The sequence below is a fragment of the Melospiza georgiana genome, chromosome 7, assembly GCF_028018845.1.
Source record: "Melospiza georgiana isolate bMelGeo1 chromosome 7, bMelGeo1.pri, whole genome shotgun sequence".
Lineage (NCBI taxonomy): Eukaryota > Metazoa > Chordata > Aves > Passeriformes > Passerellidae > Melospiza > Melospiza georgiana.
The window spans coordinates 11,100,810-11,123,417 of NC_080436.1; the positions used below are offsets into that span (position 1 = coordinate 11,100,810).

Genomic DNA, 22,608 nt, shown 5'->3' on the forward strand with positions numbered 1-22,608 from the left:
GTGAGCACACTGTCAGCAGCACTGATGGGAAATATTAACAGCTGCAAGGCATCTTTGAGTGTATGGCAAATACTTGGACATGGAATTGGATTGCATTTCTGAGCTTTTTCTGAAGTTTAGCCATGTAATGTTGCAAGGGCTTGATTATTTTTTTTTCTGTGAAGTGTGCTGATTTTTGACATTTTTTATAAAGCTAGTTCTAAAATTAGCATTTGGTATTTTGAAAGTGCTATATATTGATCTTCTACTACATTCTTCTAGTAGAATAATTTCAGTTATTAAGTCCTATTTAATTGATATGTGTTTAAACACTGTTGGTTTCTCTTAGCAGTGCTTTTTCCCCCCCCCACTTTTTACCTCAGATAGACAACCAAATTATCCCACAGGGTGGATTTTCCTTTGTTAGCTAAACCAGAGCAGGGATTAAGATTGGATTCCACCAAAGCAAAGGCCAACAATGCTGCTGTGGTAGAACACTCTTGAATCATACATAAGTGTAGGAGGTAATCTTTAATGGATTTTTGCAAAGGCTAGGCTATTGAAAATGGCTTTGAGCAATCAGTATTCAATAAGCTGTTTCAGCCTGTTAATTTTCTCATCATTTGGGTTTCTAGTATTTTCTGGCTTGCAAGTTGATGAAAAATATTTTAATCATAGAATGCTGTAAATTATTGTGGAAAAAACCAAGCTGAAAATTAACCTTTGACCATAAAATGGAACTTTTCCAATATATTGATAAGTCAATATCTGTATACAACTTTTTGATCCAACTTATAAAAATAGATATAGTGTCTTCCTACACCTCTTCTGCAAAACATGGTGCTGAATTTGGGAATAAATGGATGTTTTTGATGGGTTTGACTGCTCTTGCTCTTGAAATTCCCAAGCAGTGATGCATGAAGTGTGGTAGGTGGTATGTAATTTCACAATGGTAAATGAGGTATTGTACTTAGAACTTAAATTTTAGGTTTAAATTGCCCTTATTAGGATTTTGTGTTGGCTTTTTTTTATATATTTGGCCACAAACCCATTATTTAATAAGTTCCATACTTGAGAAGGGCTTTATTTTTTCAGCCTTCAAAAGTTATTTGAGCATTAGTCGATGTATGGGAAGTAATTAGGTCGCTGAAACAAGATTGGTAGTTTAAAGAATTTTTCTTAATAGGATGCAGAAGTTGAAGTGATACCTCTGAAAAGATTCTACAAATGTTTAAAATTTTTTTTGGTGATTCAGAGAGGTGAACTTTTAAGAATAAAAGTATCTTTCTCTACAAAAATATTTGTCCAGTGTTTCTGTTTAAAATAAATGCTCTTTTGTTTGTTTAGCAGAGTTGACTCAGCTTTGGTTGGTTACCATAGTTCAGCACTGGTTTTGCATTTCCATGTGAATTTCTAGTAATTCCCAGGCTTGGTTCAGGTTTTGGGGATCTTTTTGTATCACTTTGCTAGCTGCCTGTGGAGCTGTGCTTCTCTTCGTTGAATTTGGAAAAACATCAAGCAAGACTTAAGTCTTGATCTAAAATCCCTCAAATGTCACTCACTGATGAAAAACATCAAATTACCTCTAATGAAGTTGTGGCTGCAGGGAGAAGGGAGAGATAAAAGACTTTGCTTGTTTTAAATTAGTGATCTCATGGAGAGGTACTGTGGCAAGGTAGCACTGGTTATAGGAGGTAATAGCTGCTCAATGGCACTTTGGGAAACAAGAAAAAATATTTAGAATTAAAATGCATGGCAGTGGTAGGGGGACCAAGGAGAGCCTGATAGAATTCTGTAGCTGACAGCTGAAGCTGAGCTGCTGTTCTGTGTGGCTGTAGCTGTGCAGTGGCTGGGCCTTGGTTTGTGTGGTCAGCAAAGCTGTTCTCTCACCTCTGGCTCCCTGTTTGTGGCCGCCACCGTGAATCCATCCATTTTCCAGTCTCCTCGTGGAAGCTGAAAGCAGCAGCTGTGTGCCCAGAGCTCCCGAGGAGCTCACTAATCTCCAGCGTTTGGATTGGAGGCATAAAAGGCTGGGAGGATCAAATAAGTGCCAAGTTTTGGCCTGACCTTGACTTCTTTGTCTAAATGACTTCCTTTATCGGGCTTGCTTACTTTGTTTTGTTTGATCCTGGTCCCCTGCTCAAGCCCAGCTTCTGGCCTTTGCCACTCCGAGTATATTCGTGCAGTGTCTCCACTTATCAGCTGGATTGTTGCTGCCCCGTGAAAATGTTCTCTCCAGCAACAAAATTACAAGTGAATGAAGTAATTTGGTAGCTTCATGTAGCCAATACCAGCACTACTTTAGAACTCACGGTTCATGAACTGAGATCAAATAGAGTGTTTTTGTCTCTGAGCGGTTTCTCTGAGTTGTTTTCCATTTCAATATTAATGGAGGAGGAAAAATGCAAGTAAGTGTGAAAAAGAAACTCAGAGTTATTGACAAACTTGAATTCTAATTTAATTTCTGGAGATTCTGATGAAGCTTTTGATAAAACACAGACTTGCATGCACTTGAATAATGTGTTGAAATCATCCAAATACTCTGGTTTTGATGCCCACTGGAATCTTCACTCCTGTTTCTAGTAGTTTCATGTTTAATGTCAAGTGGACCAGAAGGCATTGTTGACTATTAGAAGTTACGTTTCGGAATCATGTGGACTACCTGGGTAGATGCAATGACCTTGAGAATGTTCCTTGGAAACATAATTTTAATGTAGCATTCTTTCAACTTTTATTCCTGAAGTTGTGTTACTAGATAATGCCTGTGAATAATTAGAGTAACCTTGAGCTAAACTTTGCTGTTTGTTTTATTTTTGGTTTTTTTTTTTCGTTTATCTCAGGACAAAATGGCCAAAATGGAGGTCAAGACATCGCTTTTAGACAACATGATTGGGGTGGGAGATATGGTTCTTTTAGAGCCACTTGATGAAGATTCCTTCATCAATAACCTGAAGAAGCGCTTTGATCACAATGAAGTTTATGTGAGTATATGTTAAAAAATAACATCCTATGGGGAGCTATACTGTCATTCTTAAGATATGTGTTTATTTATAAGAATACACACAGACTGAGTGCCTGAACATTATCTATTGTATTAGGGATGTTTTAAACCTTACTTGTGCTTTAGCCTTTCCTGTACTACATTCTTTGCATTTGATCTTCCCCATCTGGGATATTTTTCCTTTTTCTGTTTCTCCATTACACGACATAGGAGACCTGTGATTTTCATAAAGAACAGTTCCAGAACTGCTGCTGGCAGTAACTTTGATGCTCCTGTTGTCAGAGGGCACTGCAGTTATAAATAATTCATTTACAGGGAAGGCACTTCCAGGATGTTAGAGCGGGCTGAAGCAGAAACAATACATGCTCAGAATATGCTAAGGGTAAATTAAATATTGCCTTCTATCTTTGATTTGCAAAAAGGGTTGTGTTTATTACAATGGTTGGGTTTTAAACTAAATACAATGAGCTTGGATATATGTGGAAGTAATCAAAGTCTTCAGGCATATTAATCTCTGAGTGATGATCGCAGGAGACATGTGAACTGGCAGTTGAAACACAAGGCAGGGAATGAAGAGACAAATGGTGATTCCAGTTAAGCCTTTCATTTCCTGCTTCATCTCTTTGTTCCACTTTTGCTAAAATGTGCATGGTATTGTATCTGTTTTTTTTGCTTAGGGTGTGTGAACTAAATGGTTTGGAGAGACTTTCCAAGGCTGCTGGTGAGCCTAAATATTTAACCAAAGTATATCTGTGATCTGCAAGTAATTGTGTCTGCAGCTTACTCAAATCAAATAGGTGTTCTGAACTTAATTATAATTTACCCTTCCTCCCCTTTTTAAGTTTTGGGGTGATTATATTTTTCATTCTTGCTGAGCATTTGAACCATGATGGTTTCATTATACTGGAGATTGGAAAGAAGGTATGGGAGGATCTGTGCTATTTTTGTTTGCTTCTTCTATCCCTTAGTGATAGTCTGTGCTTTTCTACCCCTGCTATTCACTGTCTGCCATGTCCTTCTTGTCAATTTTCTTGTTCAACCAGGCCTGCTCCCTTTTCTGGACGCATTAGGTTGGTAATATACCTATTACTATACTCCTAAATGCTATTGTATGATCTCCACTGATTGCTCCTTCAGGTTGTACTGACAATTTAAATTAAACAATAAAATTAGATTAAGAAAAGACTCTCAGTATCCATGAAAAACTTGTTGAAGAAGAAACCAAAATGATCTTTATTTGTGGAGAGATTTTTTCCTCAATGGTTAAAAAAATGAACCTTTTTGTTTTTACATTTCTGTTATACCTTTGAGAGTTACATTTGTGAAACTTTGTGTCTTGAATTTTCCTTGTTCCTTGAAAATGGGTTCTGTGCCCTATGGATAACCCTTGGATGTTGATACAAACAAGTAGATATCAGACTTTTCTTTTCTGCTCTTTCATCTTGTTTCTGGCAAATCTTTCATTTTCAATAACTGCAGTGGCTGTCTCTTTTGGGATTCAGTTTTTTTTTTTCCAGTCAGTGACTTATATGCTTAATATGTTCCACATCAGTTTTAGGGTTAATACTCTATTCCTAGTGCCTGCAGTAACAGTGGGTGATTCTGAACCATCCCATTCCATTCAACTCAAGAAAAAATGAAGGAAAAGAAAAGGAAAGAGATGTTTGCCTGGAGATTAAAGGAGGCAGCAGCGCCCAGCCCAATCTTTGGGTCATATTTGAAAGTTTTCTTTAAAGCATTAAAGATGCAAACCTGTTTTGTGAGGGCACCCTGGACTGTGCAGTTTCTTACGAAGGATTGCTATAAATCTTATGCAAGTGGATTTCCCAAGGGGGGTTTTGGTTTCTTTTTTTTTTTTTCCAGTCAACTGCTATGGATTTTCCTGTCAGCTACTATGGATTGCATTTAATTACATGTTTCTGCTTATGTCAGACTAGATAGTTTTTTTTCTTGAAAGAAACTGAATGTTTTAATAGCAAATGGGTTTTCTATTTTGTTGTTATCTGCTGTTATGAGCTAGTTGACAATGTGTGTTCAAACACACATTTCTTTGAGATGGTGACATTGAATTATGTATTTCCCCCAGTTTCTGATTCTGCTGCACCTGGCACTGATGTGCAATTTAATTATCTGTATTATGTGCTTTGGTAGGTGATAGCAGGTGCCACTTTTCCCTAGCAATGTAGGATCCTTTGGCTTGCAGGTGGGAAAGTCTGTTTTTTCAAGGTCTTACAAGCTCTGTATGTGAATCTAGAATATGAAGGCCAAATGACCTTTGCAAATATTAAAACATTCACTACATACAATGGTGGAAAAAAGAGATGTTCATGCCTGTGCCACATGCTGCTACCAAGTATGCAAGCTACTTGGCTTGTGATGCTGCATGGTTTTATTTACAAAATCACTTGAGGAATATTGTCTCCTCTCCATATCTGCTGGGTGTTGCCACCTTGCAAATTTTTTGCATATTTTAGAAAATTTGTAAAACAGTAACAGTTGGAATGGTGCTCACTGTAACAACCACATTAATTTTCAAGTACAAACTCTTCTCTATCTTCTCCTTGCTGCTGCCACTCATGGCAACTGCACTTGGCATTTCTGGTTTTAGACTCTGATGGGCACAATGGAGCCTCTGTTACACCTGCAAGTAGGGCTTGTTTTACCATGTAAAATCTGTAGTTTGCATCCAGGGGAAACCAAATTGCTCTACTGAAGGTCTGCTGCTGGTGCTTAACCAAGACTGCAGATTTCTGCTGCTCCAACAAGCTGCACAGAGAAATTGACCCCTCAGGATCCTTTCAGAGGGCAGTAGGAATGGATTTGTCCTTTAATGGCTGAGCTGTGGGCTCAAGTTCAGCCCTTGTGTCAGTATTCCACTGCAGGCATTGCCAGAAGTTGTGCTCAAGTTTAAAGAACAAAGTCAAGCTGCAGCAAACCAGGCTTACCCAGCATGGTTTTCTAAGCTGTTTCCTGCAGACTGAAGGCTCTGTCTGTGCTACACATGTTAGTTTTTAAGGGGAGTTGCAGTTGTAACCTTCAGAAGGGTTTGTTGTGAGGAATGAGACCTGTAACATGGATAGCTTTGAAGATGCTGTGAGGCTGGCCAGGTGCTGCATGATGCTGTTAGCCAGTCTTAGTAGGTAAACTCACTAAGGAGACTTAGAGAGAGATGGGCACAAGATTTTTTAGTAAAGCCTTCTGTGACAGGATGAGGAATATTGGTTTTAAACTCAGAGGGTAGATTTAGACTAGATAATAAGCCAGACATTTTCTTTATGATGTGGATAGTAAAGCACTGTAATGGGCTGTCCAGAGAGGTGGTAGTTGCCTCATCCCTGGAAACATTCAAGATCACCATGGAGATGGATTCTGAGCAACCTGATCTAGTTGGAGATGTCCCTGCTCATTGCAGAGGGGATTGACTGGACTACAGACCTTTAAATATTCCTTCCAGCCCAAACTCTTCTGTGATTCTATGAAACGTGAGACTCAGATCGAGCCATCAGTGAACAATGCCAAACCTCTCCCCTCCCCATAGCCAAGGATGACAAGATAGTTGGGCTCATTCCACTAGAAGATTTTTTGCCTTTTCTAGTCTCTTTAACAGTTTTTATGTTCAGTGCTGAATGTTTGATGTTGGAGATCCTAGTGCCAGCTCCATTTTCCCCTTTGAAACTCTAGATCATCTCCACCAGAGCTCCCTTTGCAGAAGCATTTAGCTCTGATGGCCCTTTTGTATCATCTCAGGCACTGTAAGCCCTTCAAGGACATTGGCAAAGTTTCATGCCATGGTGCAAACATGGCAATGAGCTCCCTCCTTAGAGTGAGGGAGCAGACTGTGGCCTGATTACCTGTTGTTCAATTTTATGTGTATTTGATGGAAAGTTTAATAGACTTGGGTGTTGTGTTACATACTAGAGCACAAAGCTGGAGGCTGTGCCTATAAAAATAAGCATGAAGGCTGGTGGAGCTGGAGTTAGGCCAAATATTCTACTAAAGACCATCAGATTCTGCAGTAATCTCATGCTGAGTGGCTTTGGGAGGGGGAGGGTTTGTTGGGTAACACGCATGTGTTAATTGGAAATGGGAATCTTAGAGTTTAGTCATGTCTGGAAATGTCTGAGGTATGTCTGACCAAGAAAAATCTCATTAGAAAGCTGTAATTGTTTATTATATTGTTTTTGCAACTCTTAAACTTTACATTGATAAAATTTGCATTGCTGTTCCACAAAAGCTCTTTTCTGTAACTGTTGGTAACAAAAGCCCGTGGGAGTCTTTCGTTAACTTTATGAAGTAAAATGTGGCTCATGGGCAATGCATTAGCAAGTAGGAAAGAATCCCACAATGTTGATTATTTGAAGGTTTCAGGGAGCAGTTTGTGTGGTTAAAATGTGTGACCTGCAGACCACATGGAAAACTATAAATACATTCATAAAATTCAGTTGGTGTGTGATTGATGAATTTTTGACTTGTTCTGTTGAACTCCCTCTCTTAAGGTTTGTTTTTTTTTCTCTAAGTTGGCTGAAATATGCTCGCCCAATCCAATTCAGCAATTATTTTTCCTTTGCAGTTTGGGATGCTGACAAATGGGGAGGGGGCTATATCTGTCTATATATGCATTTACAGTGACTCATGAATGGTAGAGATTTTGGGTAAAATGTAGTATTCGTATTGGTCTGAAACTTATTTCTATGCTGGGTTTGTTGCTTTGTGAGACACATGGAAGTGTCAAGGGAGGTGTGAGGAGTCTGGAGGGGAGTGGAGCTGTGTAGGCTCACAGGAGTCAGCCTTTAGAGGTCAGATATGGCTTTATTCTGCTGCCCTGCACATTTTTCCCCACAGTTATGTTGTTTCTTGAAGTCTTCCCAAATTTGCAGAGGTCAACATTTTGTTCCTTACAAGAAAATGTTTGTTTGCTTTTTGTTCTTACAGCAAAACAGAATCTTTCTCTGATGTCAGCGTTTAATTTGTATTTTCTGGTGCGTGGAGTTTGTGGGCTGCTTTGGGCAGCAGCAGTCTTACGTTACTGAACATTTGTTGTTTTATCACTGAAACATGAAATATTTGGCATTCCAGGGTAATAACTCTGTTTTATCTGTTTGAGGTACCATCCTTGTGGCTGCCTTCTGCTGGCATGGCTGTTGACATGTGCTTGTTCATAGACTGAGCTCCTTCCTGTTGATCTTAATTGCTTTAATATTTTAGGGTTAGCCTTTTTGGTTTTGACTTTCCAGTGTGTTTGTCTATACTACGGATTCATCCCATTTTCAGCTACCTTAGATTATTTAGGACTTCACTGAATTGCTATCAAGCACAGTGGTTTTGTTCCTGCTGCACTCATACCTGGTATTCCAGATGCTACATTTGCAAGAACAGGGTAGGGAACACGTTTATGTGAATGAGACCAGTTGTCCTGGTCTGCATCAGCCTTGTGTAGCCATTCCATTGATCCCATAAAGAAGAGTCTTGTGGGGCTGGGAAACACAAATGCAGCTTGCTGGGAAGGTCTCCGTGGTAGTAGTAACTCGGTGACTGTTGAAGTTCAATTTTATTCTCAGTTTCATTATGCTGATGCCAGCATGATCATGTTCACCTTTAAAATGTTGTTCTTGGGGCCAGGTGGGGTTTTTTGTTGGGTTTTGATGAGGGTCGTTGTCCCCTGTGGATTTTGGGTACGTCATAGCTGCGTGTGTGCTGGCTGGTGGCAGGACTGTGCTTTGCTGCTCCTGCAGCAACACCCCTGAGAGTCTTTCCCCCTGCCAGATCTGACCCTGCTCTCTTGTCCTTTCATGTGTTTACTTGTGTTCATCCAGCAAGTCCATCCTGGGCTGCTGGTCTCCCTTTGGGAGTTTGAGCAGTGGCAGGTGTGGTGGCCATCCAGCTTCTTGAAGGCAGGGTGGTTTGAGAGCTGGATCAGAGCAGCCATCCATCTGCCTGTGATGGGAGCCCAGGGGACCTGAGCTTCCTCCCATCTCCTTCTCTTCCTCCCTTGGGGAATGCCTGTGTCAATTTGAGCAATTTTCCCATCAGTTGCTCAACAGTTTTGCCCTTTGAGGGAAGCTACTGAGTTGTAGTAATAATATTGTTGCAGCTGCCACAGGCTAGGACCTTGAAGCCTGCTGCTTCTTCAGATGTGAAGAAAGGCTTCTGTGCCCAAGGCACATCTTTTCTGTGATAGCTTGTGGCCGAAGAAGTATTCTGCCTCCCTGCAAATCTTGCCTTGCTTTGTTATCTAGATAAAAATCCTGTGGGTCCTCTGGCCCTTCACATCAGCCTGCTGCAGCAAAACAAACTTTATAACTTGCCCAGAGTCGGGAGTAAAGATTTTCACAGCAGGTTGACTGCTTTTTACCTTGAAGGGCTTTGTGGGAGGAGAGTTATTTATCTCAAGGCAGTGCTTTGTTTCCCTTCTTTTTTGTACAGCTCCCACGATGCAGAGCCTCGTGTTTGAGGCACTGCTTGGAGGGCTCCAAGCAGCATTTGCATGAGGGAGTAAGAAAACAGTCATAAGGATCAGAGAAAACTGAATGCATTTGGTGGGCTGTGTGTAGGGGTCTTCTCCTCCCCTACACATTCCTTCTTCTTGCCTCTGATGTGATACTTTGAAAAAAAGAGAGGATAAAGTGTAGGAAATGCCTCCAGTTACAGTGTTAGCTTTGCCTCAAAATATTGTGTGTTTCTTCACTAAGGTGATGATGACACCTAGGGCATTTATTGATGGTTTCAGTGCATGTTATATGGAACCAAAACACTGAAAGATTAATGAAGGACTGACAAATGAAGAAATAAAAGCAAAAATGTCCAAGGACTGTAAAAACATGGCTTTCACCCTGAAGAGCATAGAATAGCCTTGGCTGCAACAGGGCAGAAAGTTCCCCTTCTCTCCCCCCACCTTTCATTCATACAGAAATAATGGAACATTTTGGAATGAGTGCTCTCACTAATGTTTTCACCAGTGGTTTCTTGGCACAGACATATCCAATCTCCAGCTACTGTTTGCTTGTGAAAACAAGTCTTTCTCTTTTGAAAAGTGGGCAAGCACTGATGTTTGGGGGTGCTTAAACACTGTCTTGAAAATTCCTCATGTCACCTTTGAGTTGACTTCTTCATTGCTTATTTTCAGGTTTTGCCTGTGTTTGTATCCTGTGTATGGACTCTTCTTGTTTGTATAAATCATTCCCGTGTAGCCAGAGAGGAGACGAGCAAAGAGGATTAGCCTGCTTCATTAACAACAGCACTGGAGTCTGTCACGATGATATTGAGGTTAGCAGCAATGCTCACTGAGCAGGGCAGAGATTTCTGTGCCCTCAAGAAGCTCAGCAGCGAAACCCGATCATCTGCGCTCGCGCATCCACTCCGCGTACCCGCTCCGACTTGCAGTGTGGGTGTCTTCTGGCACATGAGCCGCTCTTACTCCAGGGCTTGGATCTCAAACAGCTTGCAGTGCACTTAAAGGCTTGATCCTGGCCACTGCTGGCTGCCCACAGCTTGTCCAGGCTGCTGCTGCTTGCACAGTGGCTTGCAGGATCAAGCCCATATTGAAGAACATTTTAGTAGTGTGGTTATCCTCTTTGACTTAGGTTACCTGTGTTGTCGTTATTTGCTCTGGGATGCAAATGTAGGCTTCTGCCTTTGTGTGACTTCTTGGAGCTTTCTTTCTTGAGTCATTATATCAGCCATTAATGTACTTTGTACAGGACTGTTATTTTGTCTCCTCACTTTCTTATTTTCCTTGATTGTTTTTCCCTTCTCTTCCCTTCAGGACCTCATCCACTGCTCCTCTGGGTAGGTTTTTTAACAGCCTTTACTGTCCCATGCAGGTTTTACAAGGCTGCTTGTCCTGGTTAATAACTGCATTAAGCACATAGAATAGTTTACCAGGACTGGGGTTTTTTTCCTATTACAACATACAGACTTTGTCCACTGTATTTCTGGGACTAAAATGCTGTTTCTGGGAAGGTGGGCTTGAGCAAGAGGGTTTTCATCACCATGGAGAATAGTCTGTGTTTGTTCAGCAGTCCAGTGATGTATCCAGTGATATATTCCTTGCTCAAGCTCCCAGCTCACTGAAGCACAAGCAGTGTTGGCCCAGGATTGCCTCAACCTGAAGTGCAGCTGCTCAGCTTGGATCACAGGTGGGGTTTATTTTGTGTGTGCTGCTGTGGAACGGTGCCGGCAAACCCTGGAGTGTTACAGGATGAAATCCACGTCTGTTTGTTTGTTTGTCTTTTTCAAGTACCCTGCCCATCCCTCTCCACCAAGCAATACAAACATCTCCATTGCCATACACAGGAATGGAGTAAATCAAAGCCCCAGAAACAGCAATGGGCTCAGGTTCTTTTGCTTTTAGTCTTGATGTTGCTCTCTTCCTTACTCTTTTCAAACATCAACTCTTGCAACTTTGTGATTCCAACCTGAAAAAACACAGTGGACCAGAGGCAAAGTGCATTTAGCTATTTTGTTAAACACAGTGGACCAGAGGCAAAGTGCATTTAGCTATTTTGTTATGACCAAGCACAATGTAAAACAAATTTGAGCTCACAGCATAATTGTTCAAATAATAGGTGATATTTTAATACCGTACTGATCTATCTGGTAATGCTTGTTAAAATGGGAAACTTCGTTATAGAGTAAAGTTGTAGTTTTAAATTTGCCTGGCTCTGTTTGAGATTGAGACAGCTGAAAACACTTAGAACATGTAAGTACAGGCTTCCTGTGCCATCTCCTTGGCCTCAGCTGTTCTGAACATGCAGTGGCACACATGCTTATGAGTTGGCAAGATCCACAACTGCAGTAGGTCAGGCAAATACAAACGAATATGGGTATTACATTAGAAAGATATTTTTCATGTGTCACATTAAAAAAAAAACCACCTGAAAACCAAAACACAGCTGTCCTCCATGCCAATGAAAACAGTGCTGGGCAAGCCTTGGTTTTGGATTAATTCTAATAAAACCTAGTCACACTTTTCTTTGATCTACTTTGTCTCCCATTTCAATGAATCGTTTTGGAGGCAAGATCTGAAAATCTTCAAAGATCTAGGAACTAAATGATTATTTGAGCATAGCCATTACTAAAGGAATGTGTATTATGTATATCTGGAGTTTTGAAATTGGCCTGCATAAATGGAAGAATCCAAGTTAGCAATCTTATTTTACTAAAATTTCTTTGCTTTCTATTTCTGTGCTCCAAAGTTTAACAAATTAAATAAATAGAGAGAAACCTTGGTGCCCCTTGGGAATTAGTGCAATTGCCAGGTACATTTGCACTTGGGGCATTTTACAGCAGGACTGACTTGTGTGCAGCAGCAATTTCTCTGGGCTGCTACAGGCTACAAGAGGTAAGAAGCAGTGGGTTTGATTTTAGCAGAGCTGACAAAAGGGATGTAGGCTACAATTCCAAAAGGCTTGCCACAAATCCGAGTAGATGTTGAATGATTTTAACCTCTGCAGAAGGTTGCTTTGCAGAGATTGCCACAGATCCAGAAAAGCTTTTAAGGATACAGAGAGGGCTTTTACAGCAGCCCCAGCTGGATAACTTCTGTGCTGCTGCCTCAACTGGTGTCAGCAGTGTTCCCTGGCTTCTGCAGATGCAATCTCCTCTCTTCTGGCCCTTGGGGCACTGCAAGTCTAACTTTGACAGGAGGAAAAACAGCTTTATTAATATACTGTGTCCCAGGGTGTGAAATAGTCTCCGTTAGTTGTACTAGCGCTCTTCCAAAGGATGCCCTTCTTGGGCTGGCCTGCACTGCCTCTATCCTGTGTATCAGATTTCACTGTGACCCTGGCAGCAGAGGTGTTTGGGGACCTTTCACTGGGCTCACTGAAAGGTTTCTGCAGCTTCTCAGCTGGAAATGTCCAGTTTATAGCAATAACTTTCCCTAACCTTTGACTGGGAAGAGGCTGCTGCCTGTGCATTTCTCACAAGCAGCAAGAGCCTTGTTATCATCTTGCTGTTTGAGGCTTTTCCTTAAGCCACTCAGCTTGGGTGAGGAAGGCTCAGAAGGCCTTGCATGGTCCCTGTAAACTTGGAGTAGCACTGATATCTTCCCCCAAGTGGTTACATTGGCTTCCAGTCCTAGGGGGAGAAAGTGGGACATCAAAGAGTCGTGGTCATTGCATCTGGACCAGTATTTAGAAGTGATGTGTAACAAACATTAGCAGCTTTTCCAGTTGAATTGGAGTTTGGAATTTTCTTCCTGCTTGAGGTGTTCACCCCTTATCTGAAGAGGAATGAGTTGTATGTGTTGTTTTGGTGGAGAATGCAGAGTGTGATGTCGTTTAAGCTGACAGAATTTGAATGCTCTGTTCTGAAGCAGTGTTGCTGTGCCACATGAGAGATGCACTGAGAAACGATTGAGTGAGGGTCCTTTTGCTTTGTGTTCTGAGCAAAAACTCACAGAATCCATCTCTGTGAGTTTCAATAATGTAGAAATTGTGAGGAAGGAGTATTATCAGGAGTCTAGTTAGCAAAACTCCAGGAGGCAGCAGATCTCATCCAAACCTCCATAAGGAGACCATGTCAAACCAAGAAAGAAATCAAATCTCCTGGCTGTATTCTATGCATCCATCATCATGAGGCCACTCTTTTTTCATTTTTGACCTTAAGCGGGGAAATTCAAGAATCTCTTTTGTCCCTGGGGTGCTGTGGTATGGTCTCCCACTACTCTTGGGCGTTCTGCTTTCAGCACTGGAATGTTCCTGTGCTTGTCGCTCGCTGGAGGATTTAAGCCATTTATTTTGTTTGTTTATAATAGAGCTCTGGTGGGAAGACAGATGTTATGTGGGAAAGCTATTTTCCGGATCTGCTTATCCCTGTTATGTGCAATCTCACAGACCACCAGGAGCAAGTAGCTATTAGGCATCAGCTTTGAGAGATTGGCATTTTCAGAAGAGGAAATGTATTAGTTCTTGTAAGCAGCTTTGCAACAAACCCAATGACTTCTTGGCACACTTTGGCTTGGTGTTTAAAATGGATTGGAGTATGTCTTTGTTTCAATATAGCCATTTGACCTTTTGAAATATTAGTATTTTAGGAAATGGCCTGTATTTGTTCATATCTGGCAGCAAAGAGCAGACTTGAATTCCCAAAATACATTGTCTAAGCAGCACTTAGCTACGAAGACATGGTTCTAAATAAATCTCATTTAAATGCCCGTGTTCAAAATTAAAAATCAAGGTTTTCACTTTCAGTAATCTTTCTTTATCTTATAGTCCCAGGGTGCTTCAAGGAACTTAGCAATTAAATTGTATGCTATTATGATAGCAGAATAGGAACAAGCCTTTGTATTCCAAAGAATTCATGTTTCAAAATATAATGTTTGAGATTTGGCCTTCATCTCTTTTCTGATAGTTTACAGCACTGGTTTCACAACAGGCTGAGCTCACAAATTCCTAAGATTTAAGAGGAAACAATTTATTATTGTTTTATCAGAAAAGAGTCCTAATTGGGCTATCTGTGCACTTGGGAAGACTAGAAAGCTTCTTAGTCTTGGGCATCTGTTAGTCTTGCCAGGAATCTGTAGACTTCCAAATTGCCAAGGCCACATGTATTGAGAGAGAGCAAAGTAAACACTGTAGAAAGGCAATTTTAGCATTTCCATCTTGTTCAGCCAAAGAGATTAGACATAGCTGGAAAATCATTTCTTCCATAGGGGGAGGATGACCACAAAACTAGAACAATTTTTTCTTTATTTGAAGAACGTTTACATAAGCACACACTGTGGTGTGTGCTTGAAAAGAGCAAAACTCTTAATTTTTTGGCTGCTTCTGATCCATCCCAGGAATAGGAAACAGTAAAGGATGAGATTTGAGAGTCTCTGGAGGCCTCATGCCACTTGTTTTATCACTGCAGTCTGGTTTATGCCACTCAGTTTGGGACAGGAGATGCCAGGTGAGTTCACAACTTGCCTGTGCATATCTGTGCAATGGAAAATGGGAAATATTCCTCTCCTTGCTTTCTGCTTAGGACCAGATTTAGTAGCATTTAGCAGGAAATTGCTTTAAGCGTGGAAGTTAGGTCTGGAAGGGTTGCACCAATTAATATTTTTCATTTCTTATTTCAGCCCTGGCCATAATTGGGTGCTCTATTGAACATGCTTGCTCAGTAGCTTGGGCTCCTCATGCCTCTCTTTCCATTTCAAAGTACAAATTACAGTATTTTCTCTAAAAAGTGTTGTGGGGAAAAATCCAAATACTGATTGTCAGGTGCTGAGATATCAGCACAGAAGCGCTTTAGAATCATAGCACATTAAAAAAAAAACCTCTTGTTTTTTTTCCCCTTCTGTAGTTCTGCAAATGTAATCCAAGTAATGGGAACCTGTGACTTTGTGTAGAGCATATACACCTCCCAGGGAGCACTGGTTACTGGAAAAACCATGTTTCATCAGGTGTTGTTTATTTGTTTCACAGCTGTGGAATGAGATACCAAACACTTGGGGTTTTTATTAATCTTTGGTCAGTACCTGCAGGCAGGGTGGAATGGGGTTTTGGCATTTTTTGCCACTCAGTGTATTTGAGTGCAGCCCTTGGAGCTGGAGGGTGGCACAGAAAGCTGTGGGATATCTGACAGTAGGCTTAAGGATTCAAGTTAATGGTGTCATGAGCAGACATGGGAGTCATGGTGTGCAGAATTGGTCTTCCTTGAGCCCACCAGTGCATGGGATCTACAGAGTGGAACAACACATTTCTCCCTTTGCTTCCCAAGGGTGATAGGGAGTACATTTAGAATCTGGAAATAAAAACTGCACTTCACATCTGCTGAGGATCCATGGCAATAACCTGTCCAAGGCAATAACCTGTTCCCCTTCTGGCTTCTTCTGTGCCTGAGGCTTTGACAAGGTGTCATAAGGCTCCTCCTTGGGAAGAGGGGCGCAGTCCAGTGCCAGCCTTGCCCTTTGGGGTTTGGTGTGAGTGGCCAAGGGCTGCAGCAAAGCTTGTGTGATATTTGCCATGCAGATGGAGTCAGTTCTTCGTGAACATCTGTGTCCTTCGGCCCTTCCCTCCCCCAGCTGAATTAGTCACAGAAATATAGTATGATTGGGCTTTCTTTTAGAAAATGTTCATAAGAGGCTTTCATTTATGAAGAAATAGCTACTTGGGACCCAACAGAGAGAGTATCTAAAAGGTGTTTTGGAAAGTATGAACATATTTATTCATTGCTACAATTAAGCCTTTTTCTTTGCTTGTTTCCACAAAATTATGAAATGGGCAAATAATATGTAAGCAGCAAAAGTATGTCAAAAAGAAAACCCCACAATAATTTATTTTTTTTCCTTCAACAGACATACATTGGCAGCGTGGTAATATCAATAAACCCCTACAGATCTCTCCCCATTTATACTCCAGAGAAAGTGGAAGAATACAGAAACCGAAACTTTTATGAACTCAGTCCTCACATGTAAGTACAGTAAAGATTTTCATTCTCTCTGGGAACAGATGGTACCAGCTGTCTCTCTCCTCAAAAGATCTGTTGATTAAAACAACCAAAATGAAAATCACACCACCACTCCCCCAAAATGAATTTTTATTAGCTCAGCCATATTTTAAAGTGAAGTTAAAATGAGTTTCCCTTTTTCTTTCATGCACTTAGGCCCTGGTATGTGCATTTCAGAGCATTCCTCCCTAACCGTTAGCAGTAGCCAGTATTACAGCACTGTGAAGTAAGCGGTCTGTTTTCAAGGAAATCTGTTTCTTTCAAAGTCCAGATGCCTACTTGGGAAGCCTCGAGGTGTTAAATATGTTTGAATCATATAGTGGTACTTTTGATATCTGAAACTCTTAATTTATCTTTGTGCAATGCAGAAAAAAAAAAAAAACCAACCCTCTCATGATGAATGCAGAAACGTGTTGGATATGTCTGAATGGTAACTGTAGGAAAATTAAAGCTTGGTCTGTGCTGGCTGGAAATGAGCCCATTCACAAAGGACAGCCAGAGCACCCTAAGTGCATAATGCAAACTTTAAGACTAAAGTAGGATGAATAATAGGACAAGGTGCTGTTTGCAGGTGTGGGTGAGAGTAAGGTACGTGGTCTTCAAGCTCTGCATGTTGCAGGAATCATTTTACCTTGCCGGTTTTAGAGGTGAGGCTGGAGCCTGCTGTTCCTCCCCTCAGTGTGACACTGGGAAGTGTTTCCAGCTGTTTGTGAGGCTGCACCTGACCCTTCAGCCACAAATCCAGGAGAGTGACTGGGTCAATCAGTGGTCAGATAAGTGTCTAAACAGGGCCATGCATTTATACATCTTCCTTCAGTGGTAACTTTTTGGTTAAATGAAAATTGTGTGCAAAGTGTTCTGCAAGTTATTTAGTTAACTGATTATTTTTTTGCCTTAACACTTCATCTGTCACTCTCACAGAAGTGTAGTCTGAAATGCAAACAGCCCAATAATCAGATCAAATAAACTTCTGGTAGTTCTTGGACCTCTTGCTTCTGAACTCTGGCTAAATCCAGGCTTTCTTTCTTCTCTGTTTTGTTTAGCAAGCCAAATTGCTTGCTAAATTGACACAGTTCCTTGCTAAAAGAACTTTCTGCTCTGCTAATTTTGCTCAGCTGCATGAAATTTGCTGTCAAATGATGGAGTATTTTAAAAATAAAACCTGTGAGTTAAAGTTTGTATGACATTCTGAAAGTCAGTGTATGTACTTGGTTACACCTTGAATCAAGTACATACTAATATATTGATCTCCACATTTTTCTGTCTCTCTTGAGAAATGGTTTTTCAGAACAGAAATGGTCAAGAGTCATTCTTGTGTGTATTATGAGAGGCTGAATTTGGTAGAAAAGTATTTCATAAACATCATTCACCACTAATGACAATAATTGCATGGTCAGGTTCCCACCTCACAACCAGGACTTCTGGAGCCCAAACACTAGAAATCTACTTTAAGAGCAAGAGACTGAAGTGAGAAAATATTGACTTTTAATTTTTGTCATGAGGTCTCAATTGCTTGATAGTAATAGGTTTTCCTTGCAAGTTTGGATAGATTCCCTAGTCAAGAAAAGTGTAAGCCTAATTTGTTTTGGACAGATATGATCTCTTCACAAATTTTCTTTATTTTGTATTGCTTTTGTGTGAGACTTTTGTCTTGTGACACCTAAGTGTCAGAAGTGGACAAAATATCTTTAAAAATAAAGGATTAGGAAATAATCTTTGTTTCTATTACTGATACATAATTTTCAAACTGTAGAAATATAAAATGATATTTCTTCATGGTGACCTTGCTTCCCTTCCCACCTGTCTCTAGATGCTTATGGGAGTTGCAGAATCAAGAGAGTCTCTTTTGGCCATGCTAAAATTGGTAAAATTCTCACCATCTTCAAGAGATATTTGGGCAGCACTGTAGGTGTATAAAATAAGTGCTATGTAGGCTGCCTTATGGCATCTCTGGCAAGCCTAAACCACTTTTCATCCCCCTCGTGCTGTACCTAAGGATTTGTGCCAGTCCAGTTGTCCACTGTGCAAACATGGAGCTGGTCCTTGGTTGACAGACCCTGAGTGGAGCTGTCAGGGTGGCTTGGAGCAGGCCTGGGCTATTCACTATGCTTGTCACCTGTTGGACAGGACAGACTGAGGGCTGGCAGACTTGGGGACGGAGCTGGCATCATCCCACCCTTGGAGCTTGCAGCTAATTCTAGGGTTGGCTGCTCTGGCAGCAGTGGGTCACTGCTAAAAGCAGGGTTCAGGTGTGTCTAGGGAGGCTGCACTTCCTCAGAGGCCTTGCAATCTTCAAGGTGGCTCTTTTTTAGCTGCTCGGGAACTTTAACGAGGAGATGCTTCGAGACAAATTGCAATTTGTGGTGTTTGTTCTGCCATGGGGGTGAAAAACCCCCACTGATTTGTGGAAATGTGCATACTTAGTTTTCTTTGATGTGTAAATCTCTGTTGAGCCATGGACTCTTCTGAAGAATTGATTGTGGGTAAGACCGCTGGGAAATACTTTTGGCCTCTATTGTGATCCTGAGCAAAGCTAAATTCTTGATTGTTTAAAAGGAAACGAATGCATCCAACTTAGAAAGTGTGTCTAGAAATAAAATTAGATAGATTGTGTTCCTTATTTCAACATCTTTTTTGTCTAAATAATGTAACTTTGGTACTAATGCTAGCTAGAAAAATGCAAACAATTAATTAAAACAAGATTTCTAGCAGTGGTTTGGTTGGAGATTGCTATAGAAACCAGGTCAGTATGGCACCAGAACTCTTCCATCTCCTGTTGGTGTAACAACTCAAATTCTCCAATGTCTGCTGTTTTGGAGAGAACATTCAGGTTTGGGAGGCCCAGGATTTAAGTGTCAGCATCTCTAGAGCAATCTCCCATGGATGTTCCACAGGGACAGCTCTGTGTGGAAGCTTCTGGAGAACCAAAATAATGTTTTATTGGTTTTCCAGGAGTTTTGTGTGAGCTTCTGTCTGGGCTGGAAGTACCTGTGTGTGCCTCAGTGTGATGGATAAGGAGGGTGTGCTTGAGAATGTCAGCTGTCCCAGGTAAAGAGCAGGCTTGGCCAGCACAGGGAAACAGAAGGAAAAAGAGAAGCATATAATGACAGGAAGCAAATCCATACCTGTGGATTTCCTGCTGTGTGTGATCACTGGAGGAAATACACTTTAGGGGGCGAAAGATCTGTTCAGGTGTTTTGTTAGCCCTAATCTGAGAGAGGAGGGAGGGAACACCTCGTCCTCTGTTCTGTGTTTCCTCAAGAGCGTCTGTGAGAGTGACTGATGCTTTCAGTGACGCCAGTTAACACTTAATTGCAGGGCTTGGACAGGTTTGTTTTTCTGTAGATTTTTTTTTTAAATGATCTCTGGAAACTAGAGCAAGGTCACAGTCACACTTTGAATGGGCAGCCAAACTGAATTGCTCAGAGAAAGTTTCTGGTCAGGTGATTTTGGATAGCGTTATAGCTGATAAAATTTGATCCAAGAGGGTTTTGTTTTAATAGTTCATTCCTCCCTGAGTGCACTACTGTTGTTGTGGCACCGTGTAATGGAAGTGTTATTTTTCTAGGTCTCCTGGAATGCTATGTTTTCACAGTCTGTGGCTATTTGCATAGGTGTATAATAGGAAGTTTACCAACCTTTTTAATTGCTGGCTTGTTGTTTTTGTTTTAATGTTGTTAATCTTGCTGGTTTTGTCTTTATCTGCAAGGCAGGATCAAACTTGTCTCTGACTTGGCAGGGCAGAGTATGACATTTCAGTGTTCAAACAGTTTGCTGCTTGATTTGTGCAGTTCTTACACTTCTGTTCTGCTCTCTCAGTTGATGTAATTACTCTTTCAGTTGATGTAATTGCTGCTTTGCTTACCTTGTGGCTGAGCTAGTCATGAGAGCAAACCAAGCTGTCTATCCTGGTATTTTACATCGATTTTCCCTGGTGACAAAGGCAGCTGCTGGCATCTTTGAAGTGAATGCAATGGGAAATCAAATAGATTATCATCCCACATATTTGTAACCACCATGCTCTATCACTTCCCTAACAGTAACAGATTGGCAGTAAGGGGTTGGAGAGTGGGTGCTTTCTTGAATTTTCTGTCTTAACCTTGTCTCCTGGCTACTGGCAGCTCTCTGTCCCTGGCAGGGAAGGTGGCACGTGGCTTTTGGCTCCCCTTTATGGTCTGAGGTGCCCTACCTGCTTGCTCTGAAAAAAAATACAGATTATTTTAACCTGAGGGACAAAGTAAAAGTGGCTGTATTGCAAATGGTCAGCTGCATTCAAATAAGAGTTCAGTCACTCTGCATTTTTTTAGGCTGTGCACTGAAGTGTTTAGAGCGACATTAGAAATCTGGAGGTGGCTTTTATCAGACCCTTACTGAATTCAGTGTAGGCAATTTGCAGTATATTTTATTTACTTATTATTGATTCTTTTAAATCAACAGTTCTGAAGTTTTCTGAATAGTTTTGCATGTAAAGCTTTCAAATTAAGACTTAAGTTTATGCAGGCAACTCTAGAAAACCTGCTTGCTTTTATATGGGATACAAGCCTAAATACACCAATGTGATACCTGATAAAATGCAATAATGAGGAATGTTTTTATGTTTCTCATTTACATTATTGTCATGTAGATAATTATTGGGATTAATCATTATCCTGTGGATATCTGCAGTTACTCTGACAATGGATACAATTTGCTGTTCGCTTTTCAGCTTTTGAGCTGATGTAAATGCTGAATATAGAAGTTAGATTTTTGCTTCTAGGGCTTGGTTTTTTTTTGGTTTTTTGGTTTTTTTTTTTTTTGCTGGTGTTAAAGGATCGGATGTCTTCAGGAACACCAAGACTTCAGAAAAAGACTCTTTTTCTTCTATGATGTAAAGCAAATATTTTTGTCTAGAGGGTGTGATAAAGCTTCAGCCATGAAGGATAGTTTTTACCTGTATGTAAAAGTAGGTTTTTACCCATAGGTAGCAGAGTGGTAAGATGCATAGTAGCTGTCTTGAAAAGTTGGTGGTGGGATGGGAGGCTGTGACATAGTTAAGTGTCCTTCATTGCCCCAGTGTTTATTTTAACATTTCCGTTTCAGTTTGTACTTTCCTAATCTTAATTTTCTTTCTTTTTCTTTTTTCCCCTTCTTTTCTAACCACCCCACTGTGGTTTTCCTCACCTTACAGTATCCGATTTTACAGACATTTTGTTCTTACTCCTAATAATTCCTGACTTCTCCAGAGACTCGGTCTTTGGACTTGTTCATCAGCACAGTTCTGCTCTCAGAAGAGATGTATGGCTGAGGGAAGCTGCTCACTTCAGAGGTTAGCTGCCACAATTGACCACTGGGCAGGGAGGGAACATCTGTGACTGGTGGAAATCATAAATAGCACTTAGAGAGGACTGTGAGTACCTAATTGTTAAACCCATGCTTGGAGGGAATTGAAAGAAGAAGAGGGGGTGGAGTGTACAGAGAGAACCTTGAAGTCTTTTTTTGGTAGGGGTGAGACTTACTATTCTCTTAACCTCTGTAGGGAGGCAGAGCTGGATGTGGTGAGCCCATGAATGTAAGTCCCTCAAGCATAGAGGTGAAAGGGGGATGATGAAACATCAGATGTGCTTCAAGAGCCAGAAGGACTTCATGCCTGAGAAGAGCCTCTTCTATTGCAATGTTCTCTCACACCAGTCATGGCGTGCAGCTTCCTACATTTTACACTTGGCTGGAGACCTCAGAAGTCCTTCTGAGGAAACAAGGGTTTTGAGGAAGGCAGCTGTGATGTGGCCATACTGAAGTGAATGACCTCTGAGGAGGCATTTTGCCAGTTTGGAGGCTCAGGGTATAAAGCAGGGTTTCTTCCACATGCAACAACTAATTTAGCTTTTCCTGAAATTTGAGCAGGGCTGTTTTAGTGGGTTTGGATAGCTCATATTGCAGCCATCTCGCCCCATGCTCCAGAGTTGCATACAGTCTTATTGACAAGAACAGTATTTGCTTGTTTGCTGCTGGTTTTAGATTGCATGAAATTTTCTAATAATGGAGAATAATATAGGAACTGATTTATGGCAGGATGTGCGGTTGTAAGGCAGCTCCAGAAATGCACCCAACACCCAGGGAGTGGGTGCCTAAAAAAGCAGTGTATATATGAATATTGTGCTTTATTTCAATTTTCAGAATATTCTGGAGTGACATTTAGACTGGATTCCAAAGTTTGG

The 22,608-nt window shown here is 41.0% G+C and overlaps 1 protein-coding gene across 2 annotated transcripts in view; it reads left to right on the forward strand.

Moving 5' to 3' along the window:
* Positions 1-22,608, forward strand: part of MYO1B (myosin IB) — a 106,219-nt gene that overhangs the window by 12,141 nt on the left and 71,470 nt on the right. For both annotated transcript variants that reach the window (XM_058027582.1, XM_058027583.1), the window contains exons 2-3: positions 2,820-2,960; positions 16,263-16,378. In XM_058027582.1, the coding sequence (XP_057883565.1) occupies positions 2,826-2,960; positions 16,263-16,378 (251 nt within the window). In that variant the 5' untranslated portion in view covers positions 2,820-2,825. The remainder of the gene's footprint in view (positions 1-2,819; positions 2,961-16,262; positions 16,379-22,608) is intronic.